Raw genomic sequence first — 18,944 nt, forward strand, 5'->3', positions numbered from 1 at the left:
GGTGTGTGTGTGTGTGTGTGTGTGTGTGTGTGTTCGGGGTGGGGGTTTGTGGAATGGCCATCTGTCCAGTCGTGAGAATGCCGTCTGGACAGGGAGAAGAGAGGCCCCTAACTGACACTACACTGATAGTGGTCCTGAGCTGCTGTTTTACACACACACACACACACACACACACACACACACACACACACACACACACGTGTGTGTGTGTGTGTGTATACATATATAAAGGTGTATTAACTGTACATTTCATCCATGAGAGGTTCTTATGTTGGTGAAAATGGATAATAATTCATTCTCACTCCTTGTTCAATCACACACACACACACACACACACACACACACACACACACACACACACACACACACACCATCGTTCCCCCAGGTACCCTGATGCCAGAGGTATGGGCACTGCCAACCAAGGCACATGCCAGCACAACCTGCTACCATGGCAACAAGGGAGGAGCCAGATGGGACCTTGCTCTGGCCCTCTTTACCTCTCCTCTTCTCCTCCCTCCATCTTTTTCATTCGAAATGAGCCTGGCTCGTACGACTTCCACACCGCAGGACAGCAGGCGGGATATAAAAGCTCCTGGCACATCGCTCTGAACCATACACACCTCCAGTAAATGCTACACTTGCTTACTTGCTCTCTATTCGCTCTTCTTCCGTTCTCTGGTCTACCTCCATCTTACTGCCTGCCGTTATCTCCCCCGTTCTCTCCAGTAAGCATTCCTCCTCTCCGGAGGGGGAGGTGGTCTCATGAGGGGGTCTCCACAACACACTCCATTTAGACTGCCATTACAGCTTTCTCTCTCTCCCTCTTTTTCTATCGGTCTCTATCTCTATCTCTCCCTGTGTGCACTGGATTGATATACATGTGTTGTGCACCCCAGCTGCACACTTGCTAGCTCCAGCCGCGGCCTTGATACGTACACACACATACACACGCACGCACAGACACGCACACACACGCACACACAGACACGCACACACACACACACACACACACACACCATCTTCCCCTTCAGTCTGTGGGAGGGAGAGGAAACTGCTGAAATGATATTTATGTGGACCTGTGTGAAAGACTAGATAGAGAGCAGGTGAAGGTAAAATGTGTTGAATAAATTTAAACAAGGATAGAAATGTGTATCATGTCATTATATAACACGTGCTTGTAGTAAACATGTTTCGACAGTATTTTTTTAGGCTTTCAGATAGAACTCAGAGGTGACACAGAAGGACTCAGCAAGGATAGAGCCATATGAAGAGACAAATGATTTCTAGAGAGCCATTCAGATAAACAAGACCTCTTTATGTCTGCTGATATATTCTAAGAGCCCACATTTCTCCCCTTCTCCTAGATTGATCATCGCATTATCCGCCTACATGCACACACATAATCTACCTCGAACACAGAATTCACTGTCCAGCACTGCATTATAATCTGCTTCGACTATAGAAATGTGTATTTGCTTGAAGATGGGCAGTGGTAGCTCAGTGCATGGTTAAGATGTTGGATTACTGATCAGAAGGTCTTGAGGTCAAATCCCAGCACTACCAAGCTTCCACTGCTGAGCCCTTGATGAAGGCCCATAACCCTCAACTGCTCAAATGTATAAATGAGATGAAATGTAAGTCGCTCTGGATAAGGGCATCTGCCAAATGCCATAAATGTAAATGTAAAAAAAGATGTGAACTAAAGCTCACACATAGGTACCATTTGTATCAAGTGCTGCTTCTAAGAAAAGGCTCTATTCAGAGTTGGTAGCTTAAGTTTCAAAGTTGAAAGTCAATATTTATGCTGGGAAAGTTCTCCATATTCCGGTTTACGCAACTGCTTAAGTTGATTTTCTGGGTGGCCCATTTAGAGTATTAAAATCGCCTGCGTGTAGTTCAGGCCTCTGACCGAGGCTGCCGTATTTCTTCCGTAGAGCTGTACGAGACGGGGTTTTTCAGTAGCGTCTAGACCGCTGCCTTTAAACTCAAGCACTTGGCTTTAAACACCCAGAAAATGTGGACTGAAACGTGACAGATCCCATTTTTTTTCTTTGCTGTCAATTGCAATATGATCTAACAGAAAAGCAGGAGATCATTTAAAAATAAACAAATAAAAAAATAAAAAGAATGACCTATATATATATATATATATATATATATATATATATATATATATATATATATATATATATATAAATTAGAAGATGAGGAGATGGCAAGCATTCAAATAAACAACCAATTAGAGTATATTGCTACATGAATAGTCCTAGGTATAATCATCAGGGCAAATTTGGTTTAATTTAACAATATGGCTTTAAGCATCATTATTTAGTAGCTCATAGAAGAGCACTTTATCCAGTGTGTTTTTTGTTGTTGTTTTTTTTTGCTAGACATACAGAGTCAGAAAGTGTGAAGCTTAGGTGAAAAATGTTGTAGCTACGGTTGGGAGTTGCAGCTAGTGCCTGGACAGACCACAAAAATGATTGTTATAATAAAATGGCATTCCAGTTGGTTCCACCATTTTGGAATCGTGGAGATAATGTCATATGTCATAATTTCATATGTCAGCATTTTCAAAAAGCTACGTTATCCCTTAATCACAGTACGAGACAGCTCTGAACTGGAGGAGGAAACTGGAGTACCTGGAGGAAACCCCTGGAGCATGGGGAGAACATGCACACATCTACACAGGGCAGAGGTGGGATTCGAACCCCCAGTCCCGGAGGTGCGAGGCAAAAGTGCTAACTAGTAAGCCACCGTGGCCCCCATGGCTGGATGTACCTTTTTAAAATGTAAAAAGGTAGTGTGGACTAATTTCAACATCAGAATCGTGTGTAACTGAGACGAGGCAAGCTCCGCCCCGCATACGCAACTCCTGCACAACTGTCCGAGTAAGGCTTGACTGATTAAGTGTTGATTTTTTCTGTGGCTATATTGTCTTTTGTCTGTGTTTTCTATTATATATTGTCTCTTGTCTTGCTGCTGTAACACTGGAATTTCCCACCTGGGATTAATAGTCTTGTCTTATCTTATCTTAACTTATCTTATCTTGTCTTGTGTTATCTTGCTTCCTGCTTATTTATCATTGTTTAAAGTGGCAAAGGAGATTTACGGATGGTGGGCTCTCTCTGATTGCTCCTTTCCATCACTGTGTCACATAGCAGCAGAGGACAGACCCACACACACAGTCTCACACACTCCACATACCAGGATTCAGAATAAGCACAGAATCAGAGCGTATGTGAGGAAGAGGAGGAGCACGTTTAGCTTAGCAGATATGTTTCAGTGTGCCATGCTGTCGAGCCCTTGATTGACACTGTTTTTTTATTATCAAAGCTGGTGTTGAAACTCGCCCACTTCAGCATGTAAGCTAAATGACCTTGACGTGACACACCGAGGCGCAGAGTGAACAGCAAGCACAATGACACACATCATGCACCCACACATGCACTCTCATACCTACACAGTTGTGTCTATGTCTGTGTGTGTTTAATCAGTAATTTACAGTGGGGTGTGTGCTGCTGGCAATCCCGAGTGGGAGAGGTGTGTTAATGTGAGTGTGGGGGTCCCATAGGAGCCCCTCTACCCCACCACAGATCACCTCATGGTTCCCTCAGCCAGCTGGAGCCCCTGGCCCTCTCTCAGCAGTAGGCCATTATCTCTGACTCACAGCCCGTCCCAGTGCCGGGAGTCTTCACTCACACACACACACACACACACACACACACACACACACAACATGCATATTTACCTGCACTGGTTAAAGGCAAATACTAAATACTGTAAATATTCAATATTTGGTATATTAATATTATAATAATATGCTTTAAAAAAGTTTAATTCTTTCATTTGAGACAAGATATGTAAATATTTAACAACAAACTATGTACTCTGGTTACAGTTATTACTAAATGGTTCACTACATGAGTACTTTTTTGAGTATAATTAAATCATAGTACTTTTACTTGAGTTTCTTTCAAATATTAAAAAAAAAAACCTGTTACAGAGTAAAACAACAATGTATTTAAGACCGATTAAAGTACTAAAAAAAAAAAAAAAGTGTGTGTAAAAGTATGTGCAAATTTTAAACAAGGCCATTCCGAGGCACAATCAAAATAAAGCTTCCTGTCGAACGTGTCCGCTTCAGGAGCCAAATATTTCAGCAGCATGAGCATCACTAGCCCAATTGATCAGGTATCTTCAGTCTTAAAAGCTTCAATGGAAACAGCATGAGAATGATCTGCAAAAGCTGACATGCCAAAAACCTGTGAAGATATCGACAATTCATAGCTCAACATCTACCCTTCAGAAACGTGTACAAGCAGCCAGTGAGTAGCTGAGTGAGCCGGGCTAGCTAGTCAGACCTTCTGATGTTTACATTATGTACTAAATGTAAGAAATTACTTTGAGTGTCTCCTACAGCCTATAGGTAACACTCAGGATAATGTGGGAATCTTTGCTAGATAGCGAACTACAGTATGTAGCTAGAAGCATGTATGTATTAACATAAGCTAGTTAGTTAACAAACCCCAACAGCATTAGGCTAAGTTAGCTAGCTTTGTACACTGTTGATAATAAATTGTTGACATGTTAAGGAAAAAAAAAAAAACAACCTCATTTGTAAAGTAATTACTCAAAGTAATTACTCAGTTATCTGTTCACCAGATAACTTATTTACTCTTACTTGAGTAATTTTCTTCAGCACTACTTTTACATTTAAACACAAGTGAGTTATGACTACAGTAGCAGTACTTTTACTCAGGTCTTTGTTTTGTACTCTTTCCAACACATTTCATCTATACCCCTTTTAAAACACAAATTTAAGACTACCTTTAATTGAAGAATTTAAGATGTCTATGCAATTATTAGGAATGGAACGATCTTTTGTTTTCCATTTTGTATACAATGCACAGCAGTTATCGAACATGTAGTTAGCTCTGTACAAGCTTCTGTTTGAAAACAATTTCACATCCAATCGCAGTCATGGGAAAAATATGCCGATGGAATGGGATCAGAAAACGCCGAATTTTATCCAACACTGAGCCACTATTTCAATGTCAGATCAGAGCACGCCTTTTATAATCGTCAGTTATAAACAGGAAACACATTTAATCCGCAGTTTTATCTGGTGTTCTCCACATAATCGAAATGAAATGAATGCCAGAACTTCCACGCGGCTAAACCTCATTTAGTAATTTACCTCAAACGACTGAATTACACTTGAATAAAGCGTATAATTGAATCATCTACAGCTGCTCCATGGACATCTCAGCCCCAGGACACGTACAGACACACTCCAAACACTCTCAAACTAGACAAATACAGCTAGAGCCATTCTGAACAGAGGACATATTCATTATGTGTAATATATTAACATAGTGTACAAGATTTACGCGAAGCTAAAGACCCAAAGCCAAGGCTAATGTGAGGCATCTGTTCCAAAACAGATGGACTAGAGTGTATTGTATTAAACTAATATCGGGTCTGGTTTTTTTTTTGGAAAATTCTGGCTTTCTTTCTCCTTAAATTATGTGCTTACCAGATTACTGGTACCATTAGATAACTTTCAATGCTTTTTTTTATTAGTCATACTAATATTAATAAAGCTTTTATATATCTGGCTTACATAAAGTCATGTTAGTGCACCAATTCCCCCCCACACACACACATCCACCACCTCTCTTTCGCTCTCACTCTCTCTTAGGGAAGACAAACAGCCATGTTTGTGTGGGGTAATTAGATGAGGAGAAGTGAATTAGTAGAATCCACAGAGCAGTCGTGTAGCTGAGCACAACCCCGCCTTGCAGGGACCTGCTAATTACCCCTCGTTAGGTTGATATGCCCCCCCTCACTTTTTTTTTTTTTTTTTTACGGTGTGGTGCTGCCACCATAGTGAGAGAGGAAAATAATTAGCGTTGGATCGACGCTGGGCTTTACGGACTCTGAGAGGCATCCTCTATACCGAGGGGAGGAACGACGAAAAGAAATCCTCAAAAATGATAATGTGAGGAGCATGACTGAACATCGGGGGTGGAGTAGTGTACAAGCACACGGCACGTTCATCCCTGTGATAAACAAGCATTCCATGACACAAAAATGGAAATGGGAAATGTTCAGGAAGTTGGAATGTACCTATCCCTATCACTTTTTCCTATTTCAGACTGCTACTGATATCAGAGCAGCCAATCTGTGTAACACTGATGTGATACTGACACCATCGCAGTAACTGAGAGACTTCCAGTAAGCATATGTTATGCAGAACGTCAGATATGTAATGCTGGCATACTTTAATCTGGTGTCTTGTGTTAACGTCCATGATCTCTGTCATGTCGACATAAGTTCATGGCATAAAATAAATGTCCACACACACCCAGCACGAGTCTGACGTAGGAGCAGCATGCAACATTGTTGTTTTTTTGAGCGTGAAAACATGGCGGAAAGCAGTGATGGCGATCGGGAGATTTTCCAACCTTCCAAGAGGACCAAATCCGAAAGCGTGGTCACATTTTGGATTTTATTTAATTTTTTTAAATGCAAGGGAAACTTAATAGAAGATGGTAACCCTGTCTGCAGAGCGTGCCAAGAGAAAGTCGCTGCGAAAAGGGCCAACACCCCCTGTTTAAATGATTTCAGTGTGTGTATCAGTACTTTTTGTATATTTTCAGCACATGTTAACAATAGCGTGATGATTCTGGAGTCAAGTAGTCAGTCGGGAAGTATAGTTGATTGGTTGATTTTTAATTTTGTTTTTCTTTTCTGCACTCTGTATGTATGTATGTATGTGTATATACAGTATCTCACTCCCTCACATTTTTGTAAATCTTTGATTACATCTTTTCATGTGACAACACTGAAGAAATGACACTTTGCTACAATGTAAAGTAGTGAGTGAACAGCTTGTGTAACAGTGTAAATTTGCTGTCCCCTCAAAATAACTCAAGAAACACCCATTAATGTCTAAACCACTGGCAACAAAAGTGAATACAAGTGAAAATGTCCAGATTGGGTCCAAAGTGTCAATATTTTGTGTGGCCGCCATTATTTTCCAGCACTGCCTTAACCCTCTTGGGCATGGAGTTCACCAGAGCTTCACAGGGTGCCATTGGAGTCCTCTTCCACTCCTCCATGACGACATCACCGAGCTGGTGGATGTTAGAGACCTTGTGCTCCTCCACCTTCCGTTTGAGGATGCCCCACAGATGCTCAATAGGGTTTAGGTCTGGAGACATGCTTGGACAGTCCATCACCTTCACCCTCAGCTTTTTTAGCAAAGTTATCATGCTGGAATACTGCCCTGTGGCCCAGTCTCCGAAGGGAGGGGATCATGCTCTGCTTCAGTATGTTACAGTACATGTTGGCATTCATGGTTCCCTCAGTGAACTGTAGCTCCCCAGTGCCGGCAGCACTCATGCAGCCCCAGACCATGACACTCCCACCACCATGCTTGACTGTAGGCAAGACACACTTGTCTTTGTACTCCTCACCTGGTTGCCGCCACACACGCTTGACATCGTCTGAACCAAATAAGTTTATCTTGGTCTCATCAGACCACAGGACATGGTTCCAGTAATCCATGTCCTTAGTCTGCTTGTCTTCAGCAAACTGTTTGTGGGGTTTCTTGTGCATCATTTTTAGAAGAGGCTTCCTTCTGGGACGACAGCCATACAGACCCATTTGATGCAGTGTGCGGCGTATGGTCTGACAGGCTGACCCCCCACCCCTTCAACCTCTGCAGCAATGCTGGCAGCACTCATGCGTCTATTTCCCAAAGACAACCTCTGGATATGACGCTGAGCACGGGCACTCAACTGCTTTGGTCGACCATGGCGTGGCCTGTTCTGAGTGGAACCTGTCCTGTTAAACCGCTGTATGGTCTTGGCCACCGTGCTGCACCTTAGCCTCAGGGTCTTGGCAATCTTCTTATAGCCTAGGCCGTCTTTATGTAGAGCAACAATTCTTTTTTTCAGATCCTCAGAGAGTTCTTTGACATGAGGTGCCATGTTGAACTTCCAGTGACCAGTATGAGGGGGTGTGAGAGCAATGACACCAAATTTAACACACCTGCTCCCCATTCACACCTGAGACCTTGTAACACTAACAAGTCACATGACACCAGGGAGGGAAAATGGCTAATTGGGCCCAATTTGGACATTTTAACTTAGGGGTGTACTCACTTTTGTTGCCAGCGGTTTAGACATTAAAGGCTGTGTGTTGAGTTATTTTGAGAGGACAGCAAATTTACACTGTTACACAAGCTGTACACTCACTACTTTACATTGTAACAAAGTGTCATTTCTTCAGTGTTGTCACATTAAAAGATATAATCAAATATTTACAAAAATGTGAGGGGTGTACTCACTTTTTATACTGTATGTATAACAAAAAATGAGAATGGTATTGTATTTTGGGAAAAAAAAAAAAAAATATATATATACCATGATAATTCTGATAACCATCATAGTTTTGGTCAGGTTTCTCATCTCTATGGGTGAGGAAACCGTAGTACCCAAAGGAAACCCCCAAAGAACATGCAAGCTCTGCACACACAGGGTGGAGGTGGAGGTGGGATTTCAGCCGCCAACCCCAGAGGTGTGAGGCAAACGTGCTAACCACTAAGCCACTAAGTAAAATGACAAGCTTCAATTTTGTGTTTCATCAAGTTCAAAACTTCAAGAGAAAAAAAGTGATGCTGGTGAGGGAACCAATGTTCTTAGCTACTGTAACATACATGATACGACGAACTAAACTGTTTCACCGACGCGCCACAACATTAAATAGGGGGATAAACAGATAACAAGTACAACGTGTCATACTTCAGTAGATTATTATTTTGAAATGTTAGCATTGAAAAAAATAGCTGTGGCGTTAGAGAAATAAAACACTTTCGAACTTGCTGTGGTAGCAAAGTAATTAACGTTGGGGTACATTACATCACCCGGTCTTTGATTCATTTTCCTACAACGTCGCGCCCTGTTGTATTTTATTCTTTATGTAAAACATTGTGAAAGGGGGAAATCCAAGTATAATATTACACAGACCCAGTATCTAAAATGCATTTGAGTGATTCACCCACAGGGATACACGCAATGAGACACATGCTCACACACATCCTCTCTGTGTACACACATCACCTATACGCAGCGCTCTGAACAGAAGAGCCATCAATGTGATGTTCTACAATGGAAAAAAAAATATCAGCTCCAACTTCAACAAGACCTCTGCTCTTTTTTCTCTTACAAAAACATCTACACTACAAGGCTGCCTTTCAACTCCACCTCTCTCGCTCTCTCTCTCTCTCTCTTACACACACACACACATGCATGCGCGCACAGTCATGAGCCAAGTGTGAAATGGATCAGCTGGGATAAGAGTGTGTTAGCACACTACAGACACAAAGAATTCCTCTCTTGCTTGAGGACACGAGTCAGATGGAGGCAGTTCTCCGTGCTCGATTAGGGATGTCTGATCTCATCACTTAACTACAGCCCAGCTGTCTGAAACCATTACCTGTCCTGTCTCGGAAATGGCTTTCTTTTGCCTACTGATAAAGCTGGAAGACAGTCTTTAGCTCACGTCCATCCCTTTCAGATGAACATCTTTGCGTTTAATGAACATGGATTAGGGTGTGTGTATTAGGGTTGGGTTATATGATGACATTAATATTGACATGTGATACTGTGGGATTGTGGGCATTATTCATCATTTTTAAAACACAAGATTCCACAAAGTTAACTGGATGACAAAATAGAATTTTGTACCAACTACTCGTTTTCATGGTTAAAATCATTTATTTTTGCTGACACTCAATAACGATATATCCAAAACCCTGATATTTCTGTGATATTTTATGATGATTAAGACGCTGTCTCTTCTGATCTCCTCTGTGCAAAAAACCTTTTGTGCAACATAATTATTTAATTAGGCGGCGCGGTGGCTTAGTGGTTAGCATGTTTGCCTGCACCTCCAGGGTTGGGGGTTGGAAGGGCTCCAGGGGTGTGTGTATGTGTATGTTCTCCCCATGCTTCTCCGGTTTCCTCCTCCAGTCCAAAGACATTCATTGTAGGCTGATTGGCATTTACAAATTATCCGTAGTGTGTGAATGTGTATGTGATGGATCTGCACCCTGTCCAGGGTGTCCCTTGTCTTGTGTCCCGAGTTCTTTGGGATTGATAGGCTCCAGGGACCACCTCGCGAACCTGTGCAGGTTAAGCAGTACGGAAAATGGATGGCTGGATGGATGACATCATTAACAGTGTCATATTTATTCATTTCGTACAGTATGACCCTCGAATGGCACTCCATCGTTTTTTGAGAGACCTCTGCGTGAAACATGACTTTCAGGGTGACATACTGTGCCTACGACAAACTGTCAGACACTGGAGTCAGACTGTGGTGCTGGAGTTAATACTACTCTTTGTTTGAGCTGAAAAACTGACTTAGGCCTAGACTTCACTAGTGTTTCTTCACTAGCTGCATTTACATGGACAACAATAATCCACTCTTAACCCGATTAAGACCATACTTTGATTAAGAAACTACCATGTAAACAGCCATTTTTACTTAACTTAATCTAATTAAGGTCATACTCGAATTAAGCCCTAATCGAATTAAGACCGTTGGAGTACTCCTTTTTTAGTCGCATTATGGACGTGTATTACAGACATGTAAACACCTTAATCACATCATGAACATCGTGTGTGAGAGTTTTCACCGCATTTTGCGACAGGACACGATCACACACGGCAGTGCTCAACATTTTACGGCGAACAAGAGAGTTCGGCTGCGTCCCAAAACCGCATACGTACCTACTATAGGCCTGTAGTGGGGAAAAATACATTCTACTATATAGACAGCTACTATATAGACAGTAAGTACGCGGTTTGGGACACAGCCCACAGCTTCAAGCAGCTGTCTATTAGCATGTACAGCATGACAAATAATTAACTGCACTTAAAGCGTTCGTAAAAAATAAATAAATAAAAACACCCAAAAGTGTATACGGTACCATAACGAAGACGAACTGTATGTTGATACGTGAAATTCTGGAGGGACGTCGGACGGTGTGGCGCGGTGACGTAATGACGCGGGCTCTTAATCTAATTATGTTCTATAACATGTAAAACGGGAACATGACAGGAGTATTCTAAAAGCGACTCATGTAAACACCTTAATCAGATTACTATCTTAATCAGAGTAAGGTCAATAATTAGATTACTGCTGTCCATGTAAACGTAGTCACTGTTTGTCTATAATACATACAAGATTTTTTGATTGCAATCAAACAAACGCACAAGACGGTGTTTTGGTCTGTACTGAGACAGTCTTGACCGCAATGCTAGTAAATAAGCTATACATAAATCATAACACGATCACTCAGTTTAGACATCTTTCATCCCTAAAAAGTCCTGATTATCCCTTTAAACTCAGATTGGTATTTACACACTAGGGAGAGATGGGACAGGGCCCCTGATGGCCCAGTGCCTGAGCAGGTGCAGGCAGACTGTGTGTGTGTGTGTGTGTAGTGGTGCCTCTGGGGAGCGCAGGCCCTAACACAGTAAACATAGGGACCTATTTAAAGCAGGCCTCACTGTGGCTCTACTGGCCTGTGCTTGCTATGTTTCCACAATACAACGCAGCCCCCTGGGGAGCCCCACCATCCTCCTCCACCACAACCTCCCTGAAAATACAGTGTACCAGCCTCTCCCCCTCGAGGGTCCGGCACCCAGTCCCAGTACCCAGGGACGGAGCAAAGAAAGGAGGGATGATGAAAGAAAGCGTCATGGAAGGAAGGGAATTAGAAATCACGCGTGCACATCCACAACACAAACTGGATGACAGCTGCTCCCCGATGCTGTCACCTGTTTCGGGCCAAGGCTTTATGAGAAACACAAGACGGACTTACACACGCACACACACACACATATATACATACACACACACACACACACACACACTCAGACAGACAAGCGCTGATACGTACATACAGACACGCACACCAGACACACACCTCCCCTTCACACATTAGAACTGTTTTCCTGTGGCTGCCTTGGGGAAATTAAAAATATATTATGGACCTCCAGAGGTTCATGCAAGGAGATGGAGAGAAAAAAAAGGGAGATAAATGAGAGAAAGAGAGAAAGAGAGAGAGAGAGAGTGGGAAGGAAATGGAGTTCTTGGATGTGTCCTCTTTTCTAAACTGTCCACTGCATCACCGGGAGCAGACGGGCATTACTGAATCGGTTGGGGAGCAGAGAGAAGGGTCATCGTTTCTCCTCTCCTTCTTCTCTACTACCGATTCAGTAATGCCCGTCTGCTCCCTCAATTCGGAGAAATAAAAACAGAGCTCAGCTTCCCCAGATGCTGCCTGGCTCAGGCTCAGCACACACTCCAGAGAGACGCTGCGCGTGTATGGCCACGAGACTGACTGATATCTCACTTATACATTCACCCCTTCAAAACACACACACACACAACCTGGATTTGAGAATATGAGCAATTAAGGAGGTCATAAATAGTCCTGGCTCTGCACCCCCACTGCCAAATAAAACGCCACCAGCACAGCGCACCATATATGTGCACAGGTGATCCAAAGCTCACAATGTGTCTGAGGTTACAACATCTCGCCCAGTTAAAAAGAGTCCGGCATAACCCAGCGCTGATGTGTCAGAAGTTCTGTTGGCCGGCCAATCACAACCAGAGGAAGTGAATAAAATAATTCAATTCAGATCCATTACAGCCCCTATTGGCCTGCACATGGGGATATGAGCAGCCTTTTTCCACCATGAATCATAGTCAGGGACACGTACAGGCTCGGACAGGGTTCATGCGTATTTGTGAAGGTTTTCTTCTCAAAGATTTATGAGACTCGTGGTTTGTTTTACCAATGAAATATTCTCAAACTACAATCTCCAGGACGCATTGCCTATGTGTGTGCTTGGGTCTATATAAAAAAACACTTCATTAGCACTTCATCACGATGCAAAAAAAAAAATAAAACATGCAATGTTTAACTTCACAGCTCTGATTGCACTATTAAAAACAATTCCCTCTCCTTCGGAAAAAAAAAAAAAATGGACAAAGTTACATCTCTCGACATTCTGCGGCTCTTTCTATCTTCAAACTCTCCCTTCTGTTGGATTCCACCCCCAACCCCCCTACTGTCTCTGTCTCTCCCTCGATCTGAGTCTCCAGTGTGAGACCTGGCTCACATTCTGCTTTTTCTCCTTCCCTTCTCTTCCCCTCTGGGTTTGGGAGGGACGCTTGTTTTTCTGTCTCAAGGAGCATGGAATGGAGAGAGAAAGAGAGACAGATCGAGAGATGGAGGGTTGAGGTGGAGGGGCGCACCTCCGGTCCTCTCTACTAGCGGGAAAAGGCCTCAGTCAGGTCCTCTGGGGCATGCAGGCAGGGGGTAGGAGGAAAGGGTCCTGCTCTCTTTCCTATCCCCCCCCCCCCCCCCCCACACACACACCCACCTTTCCTTATACTCCCCCCTACTGCTCTTTCTAAACTCAACACACATTTTCCAGGAGAGCAGGGTAACTGAATTTAATACCAGGAAAAGCCTGCCAGTGTCCTTGTCGACATCATCTCCTAGGGAATAAAGGGAAGGAAAACTTTTTTTGGTGTTTTTTCCCCCATTTCTTTTTAAATAAGAAATGGCGAGCAGCCCCCTAGAGCCCCGGCACAGCAGCACAAACAAACACAACAAACACAGGAGAGCAGGAACGCAAGTGGGGCAAAGGAAGGAGAGAAAATAAGAGAAAAGAAACGAGATAGAACCTTGAGGAGAAATGTGCATAGAATAGAGGACCTGCCTGCCGCATACAGGGAGAAGAAGGGTGATAAAAACCCCCAAACACAGCGAGTTTGAGCACGACAGGGACAAAAACAAGGGAGCGATGGAAGACTAGGAGGAAGAGAGGAAGAGCAAGGGGGGGTTGGTTTGCAAGAGCTCAGGGACTCCCCTTCCTGCTGGATCTCACACACGCAGTGCTTTGTAGCCACACAGGACTGCAGTCAGCACCCCTCCCACCAACCCCCCACACTCCCCCAAGGCCGCTTAGGAGAGGCCCACGTCATCCTGTCGCCCCCCTTGGGCCCTCTCTTTCCTACTCCATTCTCCCTGCTGAGCTCACCAGCCCTTCCTAACTCACACACACACACAGCCACATATGCTATCACCCTATCTCCCAAACTCTGAAACACTCCTACAAACACACACACACACACACACACACTTTCTCTCCAGCTGGCTGCTGGTTTCCAAATGCAGCCTTCCAACACAAAGAGTTGAACTTTAGAGAGCTCGCTCGCACGTACACCAGTTTGATGTGGCGTATAGCATCAATGCTGCATGAGCTAACCTTGTAATCATGATGCAATCGCAGCATAGACTCTTTCACCGACCACACTCAGGAGTCAGGAGTGATTGGAGTTGAAGAAATGCACAAGGCAAGTAGAGTTTGTTTAAAAAAAAAGCAGATCATTAGGATTCTTTCTTCAACTGCACAAAGTACTTGAACTTTCCATTAGCCAGTACCAGTGTGGGTTTTGGTACTTACTCAAGATTGGGAGTTTATGGTACTCAGGGGCAGGGCTAAACACACCATTTACTGATTAGTTACATATGCTGTACCACAAGGTGTAACACCACAAACACCACCCTAGGCAGGGTCACAGGGGACTCAGGGGGACACCCTGGACGGGGTGGCAACCCATTACAGGGTACAATCACTCACATGTTCACAGACTATGGACAATTTGGAAATGGTAAATGGTCTGCATTTACATAGCGCTTTTTTAAACCTTAGTGGTTCCAAAGCACTTTACACTGTTTCTCTTTCACCCATTCAAACACACACTCACACCCACACACACTCACACACCAGTGGTAGCAGAGATGCCATGCAAGGCGCACCTGAGCCACAGCCACCCAGGAAATGCCAATCAGCTTACAATGCATATCTTTGGATGGGGCAGAAACCATAGTACCCAAACTCCATGCACACAGGGCAAGGATGGGATTCAAACCCCCAACCCCAGAGGTGCCGAGGCAAACATGCTAACCACTAAGCCACCATGCCTCCCGCAAAATATAGCATGAATATCGTATTCTGTAGTGTTTCTAAATAAAAACCATGAATAAATCATGCAGAAAATATGCTTGTTTTCGATACAAAGGCCACTTTAATCAAGTTTATATGCAGCTGATTGGCTGATTAGACACAGAAACAATGCTAAGTAATCATGAAGTAATCTCCATGACCATTCCAGTCATCTCTCAAGTTGGTAGAAAATGAACCACGCTCCATTGGTTGCTGTTCGGTTTCTGAATGTGCATTGGAAAAATACCCTTCGTTTTTTTCTGATTGGATAACTGATCACATTTCCTTTAATCACTCTTATGAGTTATAAGACATTTGGATCTATTGCTCTGTGAGAGACAGCGCATGACTCATGGGGGCCGTACCAAATTAGAATCTACAGCAAGACGTTTTCAATATACTCCAAGCCAAAGTAGAATATATCGCCATGTATTTTATTTTCAACATTCGTTTAGGGATAAAGACAGAAATGCGAGCTTCAAACGGACACACAATTCAAACCGGGCTTTTGAGATTGTGCCAAAGAGGCAGACCGTGGTGAAGGGAACCCATAAGTCATGAACATATACGTCCACCATATTCTCTCAAACCCCTGAGACAGGAAGCAGACACAAAACCTCCACTCAAGTGTGCACCTGGTCACTGTCCTCTAGTGCCTTATGAAAATCCTTCTCCCCATCTCTCTATCCTGATCTCCTTCCCTTCCTCCCTCCCTCCCTCCCTCCCTCTGAGTGTAGGGCTACAGGCCATGTGGAATTGATATTAGAGATTGGAGTGACTGTGGGAGTTGCAGAGAAGTCAGAGGAGACATATTGCAGGTGTTTGTGTGAGCGCTAGCTGGAAGGCACCATGCTACTAGTCACAAAGGTAGGGGGAACATACCTGCTGGAGCCGAGGAGTCCCAACTTCCTGCACATTCAGCCGAGTCTGCCTCTTCCACTGCTACAGACCATTAGAGTGAGAGAGAGAGAGAGAGAGAGATCAAGAGATTAGACATTGTTTGTGTTTGTAACTGAACCACATACTATACTTCCAAGTGATGCACTGATAACGAGCATTGTTTACAGTAGAGCACCAGGTTAATGGTGCCATATAATGCTTAATACAGTATAATGTGTTGCATCTTAATGCTTGATGTACATCAAAGGCTTTTATTGAGTGCCTCTGATATGCCTGCATGCATGCGTGCGTTCTTTGTTTGTTTCCTTCTCTACTAATTTCAGAGGTGCAAAAACAGGTAACAGCGGCAGGGAGATGAGAGGAGGAAAGTGATGATGAAGGCTTTCCTGGGCATAGCAGGGGGAAGGAAGCCCCACTGGCACACAAACAGGATACAGGCGAACTCAGCACACAATGAGCACTTACACCTCACCCCCCCTTTCCCTTCTGAAAACCCCCTACAGCCCCAGTGCACTCGCACACACAGGTTATGACTAATTCTAAGCATTAAACAATTAAAAGGAATACTCCGGCATTTTTCAACTTGATCTCTGTCCACGCCGTTTGTATGTACGGCACATGTACCACATGTAAGAAACTCGGCCCGGTTACCTGTAGTAAAAAAAAGAAAAAAAGAAGGGCAGTTGCAGAATTCTGCCAATAAATGTTTCAAATCTGCAACTACGTCACCTAAGTTGAAAACGACACCTGTTACACGCGTAATAATAACATCTTTGGGTAAGAAAAATGTAAGAGAATGTCTTATCCAAGCAGTGTGTAGTTTTCAAACACTGGAGCAATACATGGAGTAAAAGTCATTCTGAGGGGTTTGTGGTGTCCATGTACCATCAGGTCTAAACAACTACATTGGCGGCACATAATTACACATTCCTCCTTCTGAGCAAATAATCCCTTTCTAAAAGTATAAATTATATAGAGACGGGTGGTAAATGAAAGTAGAAAATTAACATAAAGTATTTTAATAGGATGTTTAGTCACCACAAGCCACCAGAACAGCTTCAATGCTTCAATGCCTTGGCATAGATTCAACAGCTGCCCTTAGACTTCCATTTGAAGTTAGATTAAACGTGTTTATCGTGATTTTCTCAGGACACAGAGAAATAAAGCAACATACTTGTCGGCTAAAATTGTACATCCACTACAGTTGTGAAAGATCGAGATTAAGAGTATTCCTTTAATAGAACATGCACACACACACACACATATGTTGAGGTCATTTCTAGGTCTGTACAAGCAGCAGAAGCAAAGAGGCTTCAGCACACAACTGAGTGTTCGAGATCCAGAATAGACGACAATCACTAATGATCTCTACAGGGGGTGAAGACAGTCATTAAGAGATCAAACTAGCCACTAGAAATGAAAATTAGCATTAGAGAGGAGTTTGCGCAGGAGAGATTGAGGAAAAAGGCAGAGGCCTGGACAGATAAAGAGATGGAGAAAGATATTCCTTCCTATATTAGAATTATTATAAAGCCCAGAGTCATTTAGCGTCTTCAACCAACAGAGAGAGAGAGAAAGAGGAGAAGAGAGGAGAAATTGTGCTTTAGCTAAAAGAGACTGTGGTTAGATGTGTTCCTCCTGGCACAGGACATCATGGCAAACCACTTCCTGCTCTGATTGAATCGAGGGAGGGGGGACATGAGCAGGAACTGCACTGTCTCTGCTAGCTATGCTGCATTCCTTCCACATTATCTTAGCCTTAATTACACACAGACACCGACTCTCTCTCTCTCTCACTCTCACACGCACACACACACACACACACACACACACACACACACACACACACACACAGATCAGGACCAAGCATATTTCTTGGACTCTGTACGCTGTACCTCCCAGTCTGTGCTCAGCAGGGCGGCCGGTGCAAATTCAGCTCCAAGTTCGCACTGTGTGTGTGTGTGTGTGTGTGTGAAGCCAAGGCTAACAGGTCTCCATGTTTGCTCTGTCAGAAGGCTGCAGCCACCAATCCACCGTACATGGCCAAAACGACCGGCCAGTTACCGCACGCAAGGTTCCTCGGCCCAGAAATAACAGCACACCTCCTCTGAGCTCATTTAAGCTGGCGCTTTACATCCTAAATCCCTCTCTTTCTGTTCCTCCTGGTTCATTTCTCCTCCTTTTTCTATTCTGTTAATGAGGTTACAATTGTGCACTCAGCTTTCCTTTTAGTTTTGGTGGCTGCATGCTCCTGTAATGTGTGTGTGTGTTTGTTTTTCACACAGTACTCCCAAAAAGCATCACAGTCCATATTTCTCTAGCTGCTCTGCTGGCCTGGCTGAAACAGACGCCTTGCTGGAGTATTTTTCGGGAAAGGCACCATGCTGGCTCTTCTGGTTAACGCTCACTCGCTTGTTCTCTGCTCTGCTGGGTTAGGCCTTTCTGTCCCCAGCTTTGTGGTATGCTCCCTTTAGTCTGTAAAGTCTCACACTGTGGCCTTTTTCCACTGCACAAAATCCTGGAACTTTTGGCACCATTTTGCCATCAGACTCCACAGGTAGTTTGCTACCTGCTTAAGACTGATATGAACAGGAACTAATGGTACTTAGGAGCGGGGCTGTTAATGTCTGATCATGCTACACGCATACTGAATGAAAACAGAGCTTGGTTTGCTGTCACTAAGCCAAAAAAAAATCAATCTTGTGCTGTTTTATTTTTCAGCCTGCACAAAATGATTCAATTGAAATTTTATCAAAAAGCACGCCAACACAAATAATAACTCGTATAGTAAAACACACTAGGAACAAATCAGAAATATTTGCACTCATTTCCTGATTCTATGGGGCTGCGATTCACTTTAACCAGTCACTATCTGGTTGCAATGACTAAACGTTTGTTGTTGTTGAGTATTTGGTTTCAATTAAAATGTTACAGCTGATG

The 18,944-nt window shown here is 43.4% G+C and overlaps 1 protein-coding gene across 3 annotated transcripts in view; it reads right to left on the reverse strand.

Moving 5' to 3' along the window:
• znf423 (zinc finger protein 423) overlaps positions 1–18,944 on the reverse strand; it is a 170,003-nt gene that overhangs the window by 118,338 nt on the left and 32,721 nt on the right. For 2 of the 3 annotated variants that reach the window (XM_053677967.1, XM_047154935.2), the window contains exon 2: positions 15,987–16,046. In XM_053677967.1, the coding sequence (XP_053533942.1) occupies positions 15,987–16,046 (60 nt within the window). The remainder of the gene's footprint in view (positions 1–15,986; positions 16,047–18,944) is intronic. The other variant, XM_053677968.1, reaches the window with a different exon arrangement.

Source organism: Ictalurus punctatus, chromosome 4 (genome assembly GCF_001660625.3).
Source record: "Ictalurus punctatus breed USDA103 chromosome 4, Coco_2.0, whole genome shotgun sequence".
In the NCBI taxonomy this organism is placed as follows: domain Eukaryota; kingdom Metazoa; phylum Chordata; class Actinopteri; order Siluriformes; family Ictaluridae; genus Ictalurus; species Ictalurus punctatus.